This window comes from Anoplophora glabripennis, unplaced genomic scaffold (genome assembly GCF_000390285.2).
Source record: "Anoplophora glabripennis isolate ALB-LARVAE unplaced genomic scaffold, Agla_2.0 scaffold518, whole genome shotgun sequence".
Lineage (NCBI taxonomy): Eukaryota > Metazoa > Arthropoda > Insecta > Coleoptera > Cerambycidae > Anoplophora > Anoplophora glabripennis.
Window position 1 is genome coordinate 223,424 of NW_019416607.1, and position 13,819 is coordinate 237,242.

Genomic DNA, 13,819 nt, shown 5'->3' on the forward strand with positions numbered 1-13,819 from the left:
TATATTAACAATAGTAAAACGTAAAACAACAATAATTTAGTGTAGTTATTTACTACATGTGCAGTAAAGAAAATAGAATATGCCAGTTAAAATTATGTAATTTCTGTAAATGAGCAAAATATTATTTGTCACCATCTACACTGAAAATATGTATATCAATGAAAACGATAAATAAAGGTAAAATCTAAAACAATTTTATACTAATAATATAATATTAATATTACATATTAATAAATGAGTATTTTAGAGAAAGATGAAAATACAAAAACAATAATATTTATAACAATTTTATATAAAAACATTATTTATTATTATTTATTTATTTAAAAACATTATAGCGATATATGTTGTATGTATATGTAATGTATGTATCCATATTATTCCTGTGTAAATATGATGGCGGTTTTCCACTAAAGGGACAGTTGAGTTTATGTCGTGTTTGTGTTTTCTAGAACCTGAAAAACAAAAACAAAACTGAAACAAACCCAAAAGTCTTGTTTCCATCAAGCGGGCTACATTTTGTTCGAGTTTTGTTTTTGTTTTCGGACCTTTTCCACTGGTTGTCGCGAGGAAGTCAGAACACATTTTTCCAATAACTAACCAACATGTTTAGAGAAGATTTTTTTTATTATTAGTTATGGCTGGTTTATAGTGAAGTCCTTGGAAAAAAAGTAAGTGTATATATGTACGGTTAAAGTATTTACTTGGTTAGTTAGTTAGTTTGTATACTAGCCAAGTAAACACCTTAACCGTACAAATATATATTTTTTAATAGCTATAATTCATTAATGATTAAAATATTGTTTTTGAGAAGAAGAAAACGCCAACATAGATATTGGGTTGGATCACTGAAATAGAAAACACAACACGGTCGTTTCCACTAAACATACTCGAGTTTCAAAACACGTCGAAACCTTTTGATGTGACCGCTTTCGAGCGGGACCCGAAAAAGAAAACTCCAACTGTCGCAAAACACGCCAGTCTTCAAAAAGTTTAGGAAAAATTATAGTTCTGTTTTATTCGACACAAGTTTGTGTTTTGTTTTTGTTTTGTCCATTTAATGGAAAACCGCCTTTAGAATACCTAACACAATCCGTTTTAATGCATCAAAATATGTTTGTTGCAATCAATAAGGTGTATTTAAATAAAATAACATAAAAATCCTAACTGGAAATTTAATTTCCAGCAGCAGGTACTCGCCAAATAAATACACTTTACATAACCTGCACCATAATCGTGTTGATTTGAATACATATAAATACTGATTAACAGATGAATATTTGTTTTATTTTTTGAGTGGGAGTGCTGAATATTAATATATAGTTACAAAATTATAAAATTCATAGGACCGATCTAAGTGTGTTTACTCTATCTCTCTGTTTATTTATTAAAACCGAGCTTAGTCCATGTTTTTCTCATAGATACATAATGGCGGTTTTCCACTAAACGGACAGTTGAGTTTATGTCCTGTTTATGTTTTCTAGAATAAAACAAAAACAAAACTGAAACAAACCCAAAACTCTTGTTTCCATCAAGCGGGCTACATTTTGTTCCGAGTTTTGTTTTTGTTTTCAGTCCTTTTCCACTGGTTGTCGCGAGGAAGTCAGAACACATTTTTCCAATAACCAGCCAACATGTTTAAAGAAGATTTTTTTATTCTTTGTTATGGCTGGTTTATACTGATGTCCTTGGAAAAAAAGTGTGTCTACAGTGTCCTACCTCGAACTCCATCGACGGATATCTGGGAAACCGCTCTAAGGATTTTTTTGAAATTGTGATAGTATGATACGGACCGTGGGGCCCACCAAGTTAAAATATTTTCAAGGTCATCGTACTTCCGGTTACACCGGAAGTCGATACTAACTTTCTTATTTTAAAAGGAACCCCCTGTATATTATTGCATTTTTGGAAACATCATCCATTTTTAAGTTGAAAACATATGCACACTCCATACTTAGGATTGACCGTTTCCGAGATATTTCGATATTTAAACAAAAATTGACAGATGCAGAATGTCAGCAAAATTTAGTTTTCCCGGTTTATTTTTTTTTTTGTGCAAATTGGACATTCTGTAGAGAAAGACCTACTTTATCGAATTTTACATGAAAATTTTCCAGTTTTTATACAGGGTGGTCAATTTTCTTTTATCGAATATGAAGTTCAGAATATGTGGAAAACTCGAAATTTTTAAATGGAAACCCCTAATTTTTTTGCAATAATATACAGGGGGTTCCATTTAAAATAAGAAAGTTAGTATCAACTTCCGGTATAACCAGAAATACGATGACCTTGAAAATATTATAACTTGGTAGGCTCGACAGTCCGTATCACGCCATCACAATTTCAAAAAAATCCTTCGGGCAATTTCCCAGATATCTATCGATGGAGGTCGTGGTATATGTACGGTTAAAGTGTTTAGATGGTTAGTTTGTATCCTAGCCAAGTAAACACTTTAACCGTACACATATATATTTTTTAATAGCTATAATTCATTAATGATTAAAATATTGTTTTTGGAAAGAAGAAAACGCCAACAAAGATATTGGGTTGGATCACTTAAATAGAAAACACAACACGACCGTTTCCACTAAACAGACTTGAGTTTCAAAACACGTCGAAACCTTTTGATGTGACCGCTTTCGAGCGGGACCCGAAAAACAAAACTCCAACTGTCGCAAAACACGCCAGTCTTCAAAAAGTTTGCGAAAAGTTACAGTTTTGTTTTATTTGACAAAAGTTTGTGTTTTGTTTTGGTTTTGTCCGTTTAGTGGAAAACCGCCTTTATATTGATATCTGTAAAAATATGTATCACAAGCCCATCTAAAAAAAACACTTCTTGAATTAACGCTGAGCTGAACTAAAGAACAGACGTCCTTAGTTTTATTTATTAGCCCTAATCTCCAATAGTTTAAAAAAATATTAATTTTTATACCATTACGCTGAAAAGTCTTAACAGATAATAAAATATAATTTTTTCTAAAGATTCTCATATGATCGTACCAATAAATGGAATAAAAAATTTGAACACCAAAATATAGGAATTATTATATTAGATTTACATCTTGGTAAAAACCATGACAGAAATCACAGTGGCTCACACATTTAATGAAACAATTAAAGAGCGGTAAAGTACCTAGCAAACAGCATGACTTACATATTTCCACATATACCTACAATATGCAAAAGATTCTCTCCATAAAAAGGCGGAAATACACATACCAGTAAAATAGGTAAGTAATTTTGCAAGTAAAATGGAATGCCTCGTTAGTATATGGCTTATTGGGATGTCAGTAGGTAGCAAGTAGACACGTTCCGAGATGCCGCTTGAACTCCCCCGAAACCCCCCGCCTCACATTGCATGCCAAAAAATCAAATGATGTGCAATTTACTTGCGAGCCTTCTACAGGCATGCCTTTTAATAAATACACATACCAGGAGCTATCTCCAGCAAGCTACTTGCATGCTATTATACAAGCAAGAGGCATGTGTATTTCCGCCTTAAGGCAATGCTAATTCTAATGATGTATTGGACAATTCTGCGTCATGCCTAACAAAAAAAAAAAAAAGGAAATAGTCTAGACAATAATGAGTAAACACCAATGTTCTAACCAATCCAAAGTAGAGTAGTCTGTTGATAAATTTTACACTAAGATACCTGAAAATATCTTACAGCTTAGAAGACTTGTTTATAAAATCAGTTCAATTTAAGTATATGAAAATATGAGTAATTCCTGCACAAATTTTACCTAAGATACCTCAAAAGTGTCTTATATGTAGCTCAGAAGATCTGTTTATTTATTATATCTGTTCAATTTATATAAAAATATTTAATCAAATATTTTTTATTCTAATTATCCAAACTGTGTCGCTGCGTAATAGTCTCGCCAAATCTTGAAATTTCGCAGTACAACGTATTTCACGACTATTTCACAATAATTAAATTTATTAGATGCCACAATGTCTTTATTACATTTTGCTATCAAGGATACTGAGAGAATTTGCTATCAAGGGGGCATTGACAATTGGTTCATGGTTGATACTTTACGAAATTGTATGAATTTGTAAATCTGTTCCTATTATTATTGCCACTGCCAATAAAAACGGATATTAAAGGATTTAAATAAGCGTAGTAATAATAATAATAATAATAATCATAATAATAATAATAATAATAATAATAATAATAATAATAATAATAATAATAATAATATGTCTGGTCTTGTAGGATTTTATTTCAAATAGCAGAATATTGTAACTAGTATTTCATAGGCCAAGTGATTTTACGTTATTTTGTTATTACCATTTCATAAATATGTAACTTGATACCAGTCATCTTTTTAAATGTTCTAAATAATTGAAAAATTAAATCGGAAATTACTTATACATCCATTTAAAATCAAATATGGATTATTATGGGTATGTATTTGGTAATCCTAAAGAATACTTACATACTTTACATTAATCCACGAAATTATTTACCTAATACGACTATTAATATTAAATAGTTAAGTACGTACAAGACATGATGAAAATTCACATACAATTCTAAAGAAATTAGTGTTTCCCTCATGGAGTATTTTACAGACCAATTTCGATTAAGTATTAGATATAAATTTTTCTCTCGGAAACTTCTTAATCGCCGATAAATTACACTTATAATTAGTGTAATATTTTTTCTGTAGGTATATTACATACAAGATTAGATAACAATAGGATTAACAGTTCTGAGTAAAACAAAACAATTGAGTGTCAGGTTTAAGAGTGTCTCTGTGTAGTTGTGAAGTTGTGTACTTGTGTACTACACGGATCGTTTAATAATCCTTTACAGATTTTAATCAATAATAGACAAATATGCCGGATGTAACTATTGAGTGACATATTTTACTTAAATTTACAATTTATAAACAAAAATTGAATTTGTAGTTTTACCCTCATTTTGTCACAAAGATATGATCTTTTCTTGGAATGTGAATTGAACCTAACTAGTTAATTATATGCGACTAGTAAAAAATATTTAATACCCGTTTAAAAACATTGTATTAGCATTATTAAATAATTGCAAATCAATTAATTGTGAACTGTTGTAAGTACAAAACATGATGCTGCTATTGAAGCCAATACAAATAGACTATAGGTTATTGCTGAATTCGTCAAGTAGGTATAAAACGGATGTATTAAACTTTAGCTTGTGTTAATGGTCAACTACAAGTAATGCTGAAAAAGATCGAACTCCTTTAGCACACCTCAGAAACACACTTACAAATGAAATACTTTATAATATTATTTTTTACCCAGGTAAATTTAATTTAAACATTCATACCTATTAGGTTACTCAATAACCTTGAATATAATTTCTAAAAATTTCTTTTTATTTTGCTAAAATATGTAGATTGAAAAACCCGCCAAGTACAGACCACGTTAATTTATTGACTATTAAGTACTGATAAGATAAGAGCATAAATAAACAGATTAGTAACTCACCTGCAGGTTTCTGTTTTTTTCTTACATTTTGTTCAAAGGTTATAATACAATAGCCATGCCATCACCAACTTTTGATGACACACGTCACTAAACTACATAAATATATTGGATTTACCAACTGATAAAAAAGCTATTTTAGTTTCCTCCTTTACTTGTAAATATAATTCTTATTACTTAAATTCTCACGAGATATAATTCTCATTCTCAACTGTCAACAAAGATAACTTTCTGGTATAGTACATACGTACACACTAACATATTAAAATTTTAATTTGTTTCTTAGTATTTTTGTATTATAGATAAGCAGATTTATATCAACTGCAAATTTGAATCGGGATATAATTTAGATTCTTTCTGTTGGTAGTATCTGGCATCTGGCTGGGATTTTATTGTTGTTTGACAGGTTTAAGGTTTAATGAATTACAGGTATGTACTATGTTTAGTTAATTATGAAATTATAATAAGATACAATAGCTTCGTTTAGTAACATATATACTGTGTGAATATTGTGCTCCAATACCACTTATCGATTTTGTGATTTTTGAGGAACCTATTTACAAAAAACATAATATATTGCAACATTGCCTATTACCTACTATAAATCCTGTAAATATGAGATTGTTATTAATGTTTAAATTTTAGTTTCTAAATGTGGTTGAAATTGTGGAAATCATGACACACTACTGGTGGATGCATTGGTTTTGGATCACACTATGGTTGTCCAGTAAGTTTAAATTCTTATAATTATCTATAGTTGGAGACTAATAATGTATAGACTGCTTTCAAACTTGTAATTTTTTATAGTTAATAGGTATACTTTAAATTATATACAAGAACATACTCCTATTTCACATAGCGTTCCATAGATGACTAATTTGTTCGACAATAGATAACATTTTTAGATAATTTTCATACTAAAGTTACATACTTTTCTTTTTATTTTTGTGAGAGGAATACTTAACTGATGTAATTTTAAGCCATCCTCTATATGACGCTTATACATATAATTATTTTTTTCTAATGATACGTACATGAAATCCAGCTAAGTTATCCTACAGAAAAAGTTAATAAAGGTTCCACATATAAACAATATTATATTATTTTATCCTATATTTATTTCATTATAATTTGGTTTCAGTAACATGCTGTGAGGAAATACCAACCACTCCACTACATTCCATTTCGACTAATTTAACTACCGATGTGAGCAGTGATTCATATCGCTCAGAAAAAGCAATTTTCAACATTGGAGGTTCACCCACCACCATCTACCCAGTATACACAAAAAATACCACAGCACAAAACAACATCACTCTAAATAAGTTCACCAAACTTTCTTCTAAGAATGTAGACTTTCATTTTTCAACACTAACCATAAAAAATACAAAAGATTATAAAGAAACTGTGATAAACCCAATACATACAACAGATTTGAATAACATTTCTGATAATCAAATGCCGAATACAAGCTTTAATGCAATAAACTATACTAATAATTTAACTTATCTTGAAGAAGAAGTTAATAATAACCAGAGTTTGAGTCGAAATTCGCAAAGGATCGATATTGAAGAGGATGAAGATGATCTAGCCACTTCAGAAGGAAATCTCTCTGCAGCTGGGATAACTGGCATCACTTTAGGTTGTGTAGTTGCTGTAGGAATGATATGCGGTATTAGCTTTTTCTTATATCGGACCAGAGGATTTAATCGACCTCAAGTACTTAACGACCGTTGTAGCAATCCTGATTCTAGCGGATACATTGATGATGCTTCAGTAAGAGTAAGCATTGGTTATTTTTTATTTGCACATTTTCTGCAAGATTATTTGTTGCTTTAGTTTCATAGTGCGTTTCCATAAAACTGACAGCAATGTTTTTGTATTTGTCTAATTACTTACTAAAATAATATAAGCAATATCGATTCTCTGTACATAGAAAAATAATGAGTGTGTGAGTGTGAAAGAGAAGGTTTAGATTACCATTTTTTTTGCTTTTTTTCCAGTAAGATTGCATTTCAAGTTTTGTGTGTAATTAACGGAACAAATCACTTTTTCCAATTTAATTATGAAATATATTTTTGTTTCAGGACAACTCTGAGGAGATGTACAGTCTAGATAATGATTCATTTCTAAATAGTCTTGAAGCCATGACCATTCAAAATTATTGGACAGATACTGTTAAACATACAAAACTTTAATTTTAAGGAGTCCAATATTTTAATTTTTGTACATAAGAGGACTTATTTTAAATATTTTAGAATCTGTGATGCATATCAATAGTAGTTCGGAATAATATGCTTGTGCATTTAACATGATAAATATCGTCTTTTCATATAGATCTGATATTTATATAAATATGTATGTAAATGTACTCGTGGTACCCCCGATTTTAATATATTTTTCTAAAAATTGTACAGCATTTATAAGGCTTTTTATGTTATAGATTTAATTTTTAATTTTAATTTTTTTTTGTATTGTAAGAAAATACAAAATATGTTAAGATTTATTATAGTTATTTCAAATTGTAAATTCTTTTCATCTCTACTGTATCTTCCATAAGTGTTAAGACAAACCTAATAAGTATAGCATTACCATAGATTGTGTATAGATAGACACAGAAAAGGAAAGATTTTATACACAGTTGATTTATCTAACGAATTTGTGCAATATCATATAATTTTGTTTAGAGGATTAATATCAATAAATGATGATAGCTTCTGACAAAAAAAAAGTTCTTTATTATTATCATTAATTTTTGCCATCGAAGCCGTCACTATACAGGGCATTAAAATGTTCTCGTATTCGTGTTGTTGATATAATTTATCCCAGTCCTTAGCATATAGGTGTACCACCTAAGAAATAATGAACATTTAAAAAAATTTTAATATCGATAAATAAAAAATATATATTTTTAAAGCTAGGATTTTCGTCAAATGGAAGGGTTCGGGTTTGGTGACCACCTTGCTTACGCCCTTACCGTTTCTGGTTTTTATTGATTCCAATAAAATCCACATACCCAGTCGACCTTTTTCATTGGACAGCACGAAACGCGCGTTGTGTGTTGCATATTATCACAGCACCAAAATAGGTACATACGACACTTCCTTTTTCGAGTCGATTCTACTGGGCTGAAAAGAGCGCCGGCTGAAAAAGATAGGGTGAAGAAGTATACACTATTTACGAATACAATATAAAAATAAAAACGCATGCAAACAGAATTTGCAAATAAAAATATAATGATACGTTTGGTTAATGTAGATGAAACGGTAAGTAAGTAAACTTAGACACTACAAATTGATTGTATTTAAATAAATACATGATTTCATGATTTCGTAAAAACAAAACGCGCCTTAAATTTTATTCAATTCCTCTGAATTTATTGAAAACGGTAGTTTCAAGTAAATGCTTCATTTAGAGCTTAAATTGTGATCTAGTTTACTCACGGAAAATCGATTACAGTTTCCTAAAAATGCGTGTATATTTTTAAACTAAGTGATGCAATGAGATGAATTTAAACCTATTTCAACATTAATATTAAATAACTTGGAATATATATACATCCTTAATCTAATATAACTTGAAAATAAAGGTGTTAGATGAGGTTAAGTAACCAGATAACATTTTTGCAGAAGTAGGCCTCTATGAAAACAGTTCAGTGAAAAAATCAAGTCAGTTAAGACGAACTATCAGTGCACGTCAAGATACATTCCTGTGCTGGTATAAAATTTCATAAATATAAGAAATCCTTCAAAATGTTTGCCCTTTGGTATGCAGCTTTAACATATAAAGAGTACAAGTAAGTGTTCTTAGTATCAATTACATTTTATGTCCTTAAAAAAATCTCTCTACCGGCATTTTGTATTTTTAATATCCGTACGTTTCTGGCCTTCTTCCAAATGCTATTTTCACCTATATTGACAATTTATTTAGGAAATGCCGTCTCATTCTCAAAATTTTGCGAGTTTATGAAGCTCAATGTAATTTTTGTTTTAACTGAAATGTTGGATGTTTTAATAGTGAATAGTCACCCAGAGGTTATATAGAAATATATTATTTTTTTGAATCAGCATCACCCATGAGAATGTAATTTCAGTACACTGCTTCATTTTTGCCAAAAATAAATAAGTAATTATTACTGGCTAATAAAAAGTAGGGTTATATTGACCTTTCAAATTTTGGATTTCGTATAGGTACAAATTCCATATCAGAATGAAACAGGTTGAAAAAATGTTACCTACACATATATAATTATTGTCGCAAATTTTAAATTACTCTAATGTAAGCTTACAGTATTGTCTAGATGATAAAAATATTAATATATCATGTGTATATGATATCCAACATGATTTACTTAAATAAGTATTAAATGTTGCATACACAGAAACTTAATTTTAAATTAATATTGAAAGCAATCTGTGTTAAAATAGGTAGGTACTAATATATGTAATACTAATTCCCATCCTGAAAGTACTAGGAACATGGAGCATAAATTTTGAAAATCAGTGCTTTCTCGAAAATATTTGGATAGCATCAGTATACTAAGTACTACTCCAAAAAAAAATCCAAAAAGAGACTAATACCTGGTATGTACTATTAGTCCGGGAGCCAGCTGCAAAACCGTTGTTATTTTCTAGATAAAAAATTTGAGTTTACATGACAGTTTTTACCCCAACTAAGGTCAGGCAGTGATATGAATCTCCTAGAGCGGTAATGGTGGGTACCACCCTACCCTCCAACGCGTATGGATATTAAAAAAAAATTTGTAATCTTTAAATGAACCAAACTCAAGTATACGGCATTTGATGCTGTGTTTAGTCGATTAAAGCTTGTCAGCTGGCTCATTGATGGTAATTAGTACGTCAGCTGACCGTCGGAACAGGTGAGATGAAAAAATAATTGAAAATTATTTTTTTTATGTACTGAAACTAAAATATATTGCAACTTATAGTGCATATCGGGACATAAAAATAGTCAGCTGGCCAATCGTTGGTAATAAGATCGTCAGCTGAGGCAGTCAAACCCCTTGCGGCAGCGAGCTCGTGAGAACATCGAATGATATGTTTTTCGCATTAACTGAGTACTCTTTTACCTATGAGCCGCCAGCTGACTATGTTTTTTGCTTTGTATACACAACAAACTATCGTTTGGACCCATTTTTGACTGATAAAAAAATGTTTCCTGCAAAATACGAGCAAAAGATCCCTCATGTTACGTTGCAACCAACGGAATTACCTGTATATTTCTCTCGACGAACGGACTTTTTTTACCCATGTACTGATATTTGACGAAATTTTTTCATTTGAGCACATAATATGCTATCATTTAAACCCGTTTTGGCTACTCAAAATTTTTGCATAACCTTGTAATTACGTGAATGTTCATGATTGTGCATCGGACTGATTCGCGTCTTAATTGAATTTTCATCGAATTAGCTTTTTTCACGAAGCGTTCATTGAAATTATTATAATATATAAGTAGGTATAAAGAATAAAATATGTTTTAATGAATAATAAGTGTGATTTATTGATAGTAGTAGCAATAGCAGTAGTATAGAACATGATTGGAAATGATCTTATGTTGTTATTTTTTTAAATGTTATGAATTTAACATGTTAGTTTGAAAATAATATTTACAAACAGATTACGGTATGTACATGTGTACAGTATTACATAAAATGAACACCCCTAAACTGACCGGAGGTAGACTCTTAACTGACGAGTGGCTATCGGCGAGAGTAACTGAGGACAGAAATGAGACTGAGCACTGACAGGTAGCGGAGGGGAGAGCGAAAATGTAGCATGTACGAGACGAGATATTAATAAAATAATTTTTCACGATTTACAACAGAATCTTATGAGAATGCAGATTTTTTTTGGTCTTTCCACTTAGAATGCGCAACAATTGACGAACAGTTTCCACCGCAACTTGTGTATAAACAGGAAACCGATATCTAAGGAACCGTATGACAGCTCGTAGAAATCGATTAGGTACTTGTAAGATACATAATTTATAATAATTCTCCTTCAAACTGCTGTCGTTGACTAACTTATCCTCCATATGCGTGATAGCGGCAACGCAGCGGTCTTGAGGGTAGCGTATTATTTGGAATTCGCAGGTGTCCAAACAAACAGAACGATCGAACGGGAGTGAGCGAACGCCGAGCCGAGCCGTTACCACCGAGATCTCGGTGATAACGGCCGAGCGCGCTAGCCAAGTGCAACGTTGCCAAATCTAAAGGCTTACTACTTTAGTAACTAGCGGATCTACAGATACTTTCGTTAGACTTTAGACATACCTCTGTACCCGATAAACCCCCTTAAATATGCATGGTAACAAATAGACGCTTTGTGTAGAATATTATTTAAAAAACTAATTCAATTAATATTCAGTTAATCAGACCGATGCACAGTCATGAATATTCACGTAATTACAAGGTTATGCAAAAATTTTGAGTAGCTAAAACGGGTTTAAATGATAGCATATTATGTGCTCAAATGAAAAAATTTCGTCAAATATCAGTACATGGGTAAAAAAAGTCCGTTCGTCGAGAGAAATATACAGGTAACTCCGCTGGTTGCAACGTAACATGAGGGATCTTTTGCTCGTATTTTGCAGGAAAAATTTTTTTATCAATCTAAAATGGGTTCAAGCGATAGTTTATTGCGTATACAAAGCAAAAAATATTGTCAGTTGGCAGTCGTCGGGGAAAAAAGTCCGTCAGTCGAGAGAATTATTTTTATTATTATATTATTTTTATGGCCCTATATGCACTATAAGTTGCAATATATTTCAATTTCAGTACATAAAAAGTAATTTTCAATTATTTTTTCTTCTCACCGTTCCGACGGTCAGCTGACGTACTAATTACCATCAATGAGCCAGCTGACTAGCTTTAATCGACTAAACACAGCATCAAATGCCGTATACTTGAGTTTGGTCCATTTAAAGATTACAATTTTTTTTTAATATCCATACGTGTTGGAGGGTAGGGTGGTACCCACCATTACCGCTCTAGGAGTTTCATATCACTGCCTGACCTTAGTTGGGGTAAAAACTGTCATGTAAACTCAAATTTTTTATCTAGAAAATAACTCAACGAATTCTGCAGCTGGCTCCCGGACTATATGTTGTTTGTATTAAAATTGTTAGATATTATTTGAGGAAGAGAGACCTGGAGACGCTATTTACTAACCTTGCATTTTGGCAGCGTCGAATTTGAAATTAACAAAAATTAACACATATACCTACTTATAGGTTTAGTTTTTGGTTTGCCTAATGAAGTACGTAGGTAACGACAACAAATAGTGCATACGAATTTTTATGACCTGATAGCTCCCCTGATAATTTTACATCAGAATAATGCTACATACGTATACTTATAAATTTACCTAAGTATATTTAAGTACCTATTTTAAAAATAATAAATCGATAGCAGCACGGCGCTAATAAAATAAATAGGTAGGTAATTAGTTTGAAAATCGTTTTGATTTGATTTTAAGTTTTAACTTATTTTAGACTATAATTTATGATCCATGTGATGACACAACTCATGTTGTTATTAACTTCGCATATAGTTAGTTCTCAATTAATTTGAAAACTAAAAAGTATTACTTTTTTCGAATGTGGTCCTAAATTATATCTCCCAATATTTTCTGAAGTGGATGATAATAAGGGAGATGTGCTTCTTTAAAGGGGAACGGTGGATATCATCTGATATTTTTATTTATTCTCGGGGCAGTCTGCGGATGTCTGAATATATAGGTTATCTTTCGGATATCCGAGGGACGTCTTATTCTTACAAATTAGCATATCCCCAATGTATGTGCCAAGGACATATGATTAGGTACTTGATCTTATTATATACATGAAGTGACTAAATAAACTACATATGTATTTTGAACAACAATATGGACCATTATGGTTAGGGATATTGTGTGTTGTTCACCACCCACCCACTGCTACAATAGTTTTTAGAGACAGCCAATCCACTTTGCTTCGAGACCCCCAGTATGGGCGCTTTTCTTGATTTTTAATACAAAAATTTAAACTCTAAAGTTAGATCAGGTCAGATTAAGTTTTTCTGTATGTAAAACGTAGGAAAACGACCTAAATCGTCAAAATGATTCCATTAAAGTTATCTCTGTCTAGGAACGTCAAGTTCCGGGGAGCCTCGACATCAAAGCAAAGTGGATTGCTGTCTCTAGATTTTATTCACCGATACCACATAGCCTGACGCGTGCACAGTAAACGATATTATAGATGAAACAATTGTAGATAATAATAAGTATGTACCAACGCGACCATGTTCGGATACTCGTATGTCCCAGGGCATAATAATAAT

General features: G+C 31.3%; 3 protein-coding genes across 5 annotated transcripts in view; 2 read left to right on the forward strand and 1 right to left on the reverse strand.

Annotated features, from left to right (window-relative positions):
* LOC108912414 (beta-1,3-galactosyltransferase 5) overlaps positions 1-5,578 on the reverse strand; it is a 15,893-nt gene extending 10,315 nt beyond the window's left edge. The window contains exon 1 of one of the 3 annotated variants that reach the window (XM_018717625.1): positions 5,482-5,567. The gene's annotated coding sequence lies outside the window, so the exon portion shown is untranslated. Of the gene's footprint in view, positions 1-4,448; positions 4,523-5,481 lie in introns of those variants that run through there. The other 2 variants (XM_018717623.1, XM_018717624.2) reach the window with 2 other exon arrangements.
* A 230-nt stretch (positions 5,579-5,808) lies between these two features.
* On the forward strand, positions 5,809-7,928 carry LOC108912417. Its single transcript, XM_018717628.2, has 4 exons — positions 5,809-5,907; positions 6,124-6,205; positions 6,620-7,260; positions 7,566-7,928. The coding sequence occupies exons 2-4, from the start codon at positions 6,154-6,156 to the stop codon at positions 7,674-7,676; spliced, it is 804 nt and encodes a 267-aa protein (XP_018573144.1). The 5' UTR covers positions 5,809-5,907; positions 6,124-6,153; the 3' UTR covers positions 7,677-7,928.
* A 668-nt stretch (positions 7,929-8,596) lies between these two features.
* LOC108912410 (neurofilament medium polypeptide-like) overlaps positions 8,597-13,819 on the forward strand; it is an 8,652-nt gene continuing 3,429 nt past the window's right edge. The window contains exons 1-2 of the mRNA XM_018717616.2: positions 8,597-8,744; positions 9,108-9,274. Of these exons, the coding sequence (XP_018573132.1) occupies positions 9,231-9,274 (44 nt within the window). The 5' untranslated portion in view covers positions 8,597-8,744; positions 9,108-9,230. The remainder of the gene's footprint in view (positions 8,745-9,107; positions 9,275-13,819) is intronic.

Coding starts and splice junctions, on each gene's coding strand:
- LOC108912417 (XM_018717628.2), top strand. CDS start 6,154: ATGACACACTACTGGTGGATGCATTGGTTTTGGATCACACTATGGTTG. Junction 6,206..6,619: donor GATCACACTATGGTTGTCCA/GTAAGTTTAAAT, acceptor ATTTGGTTTCAG/TAACATGCTGTGAGGAAATA. Junction 7,261..7,565: donor TTGATGATGCTTCAGTAAGA/GTAAGCATTGGT, acceptor TTTTTGTTTCAG/GACAACTCTGAGGAGATGTA.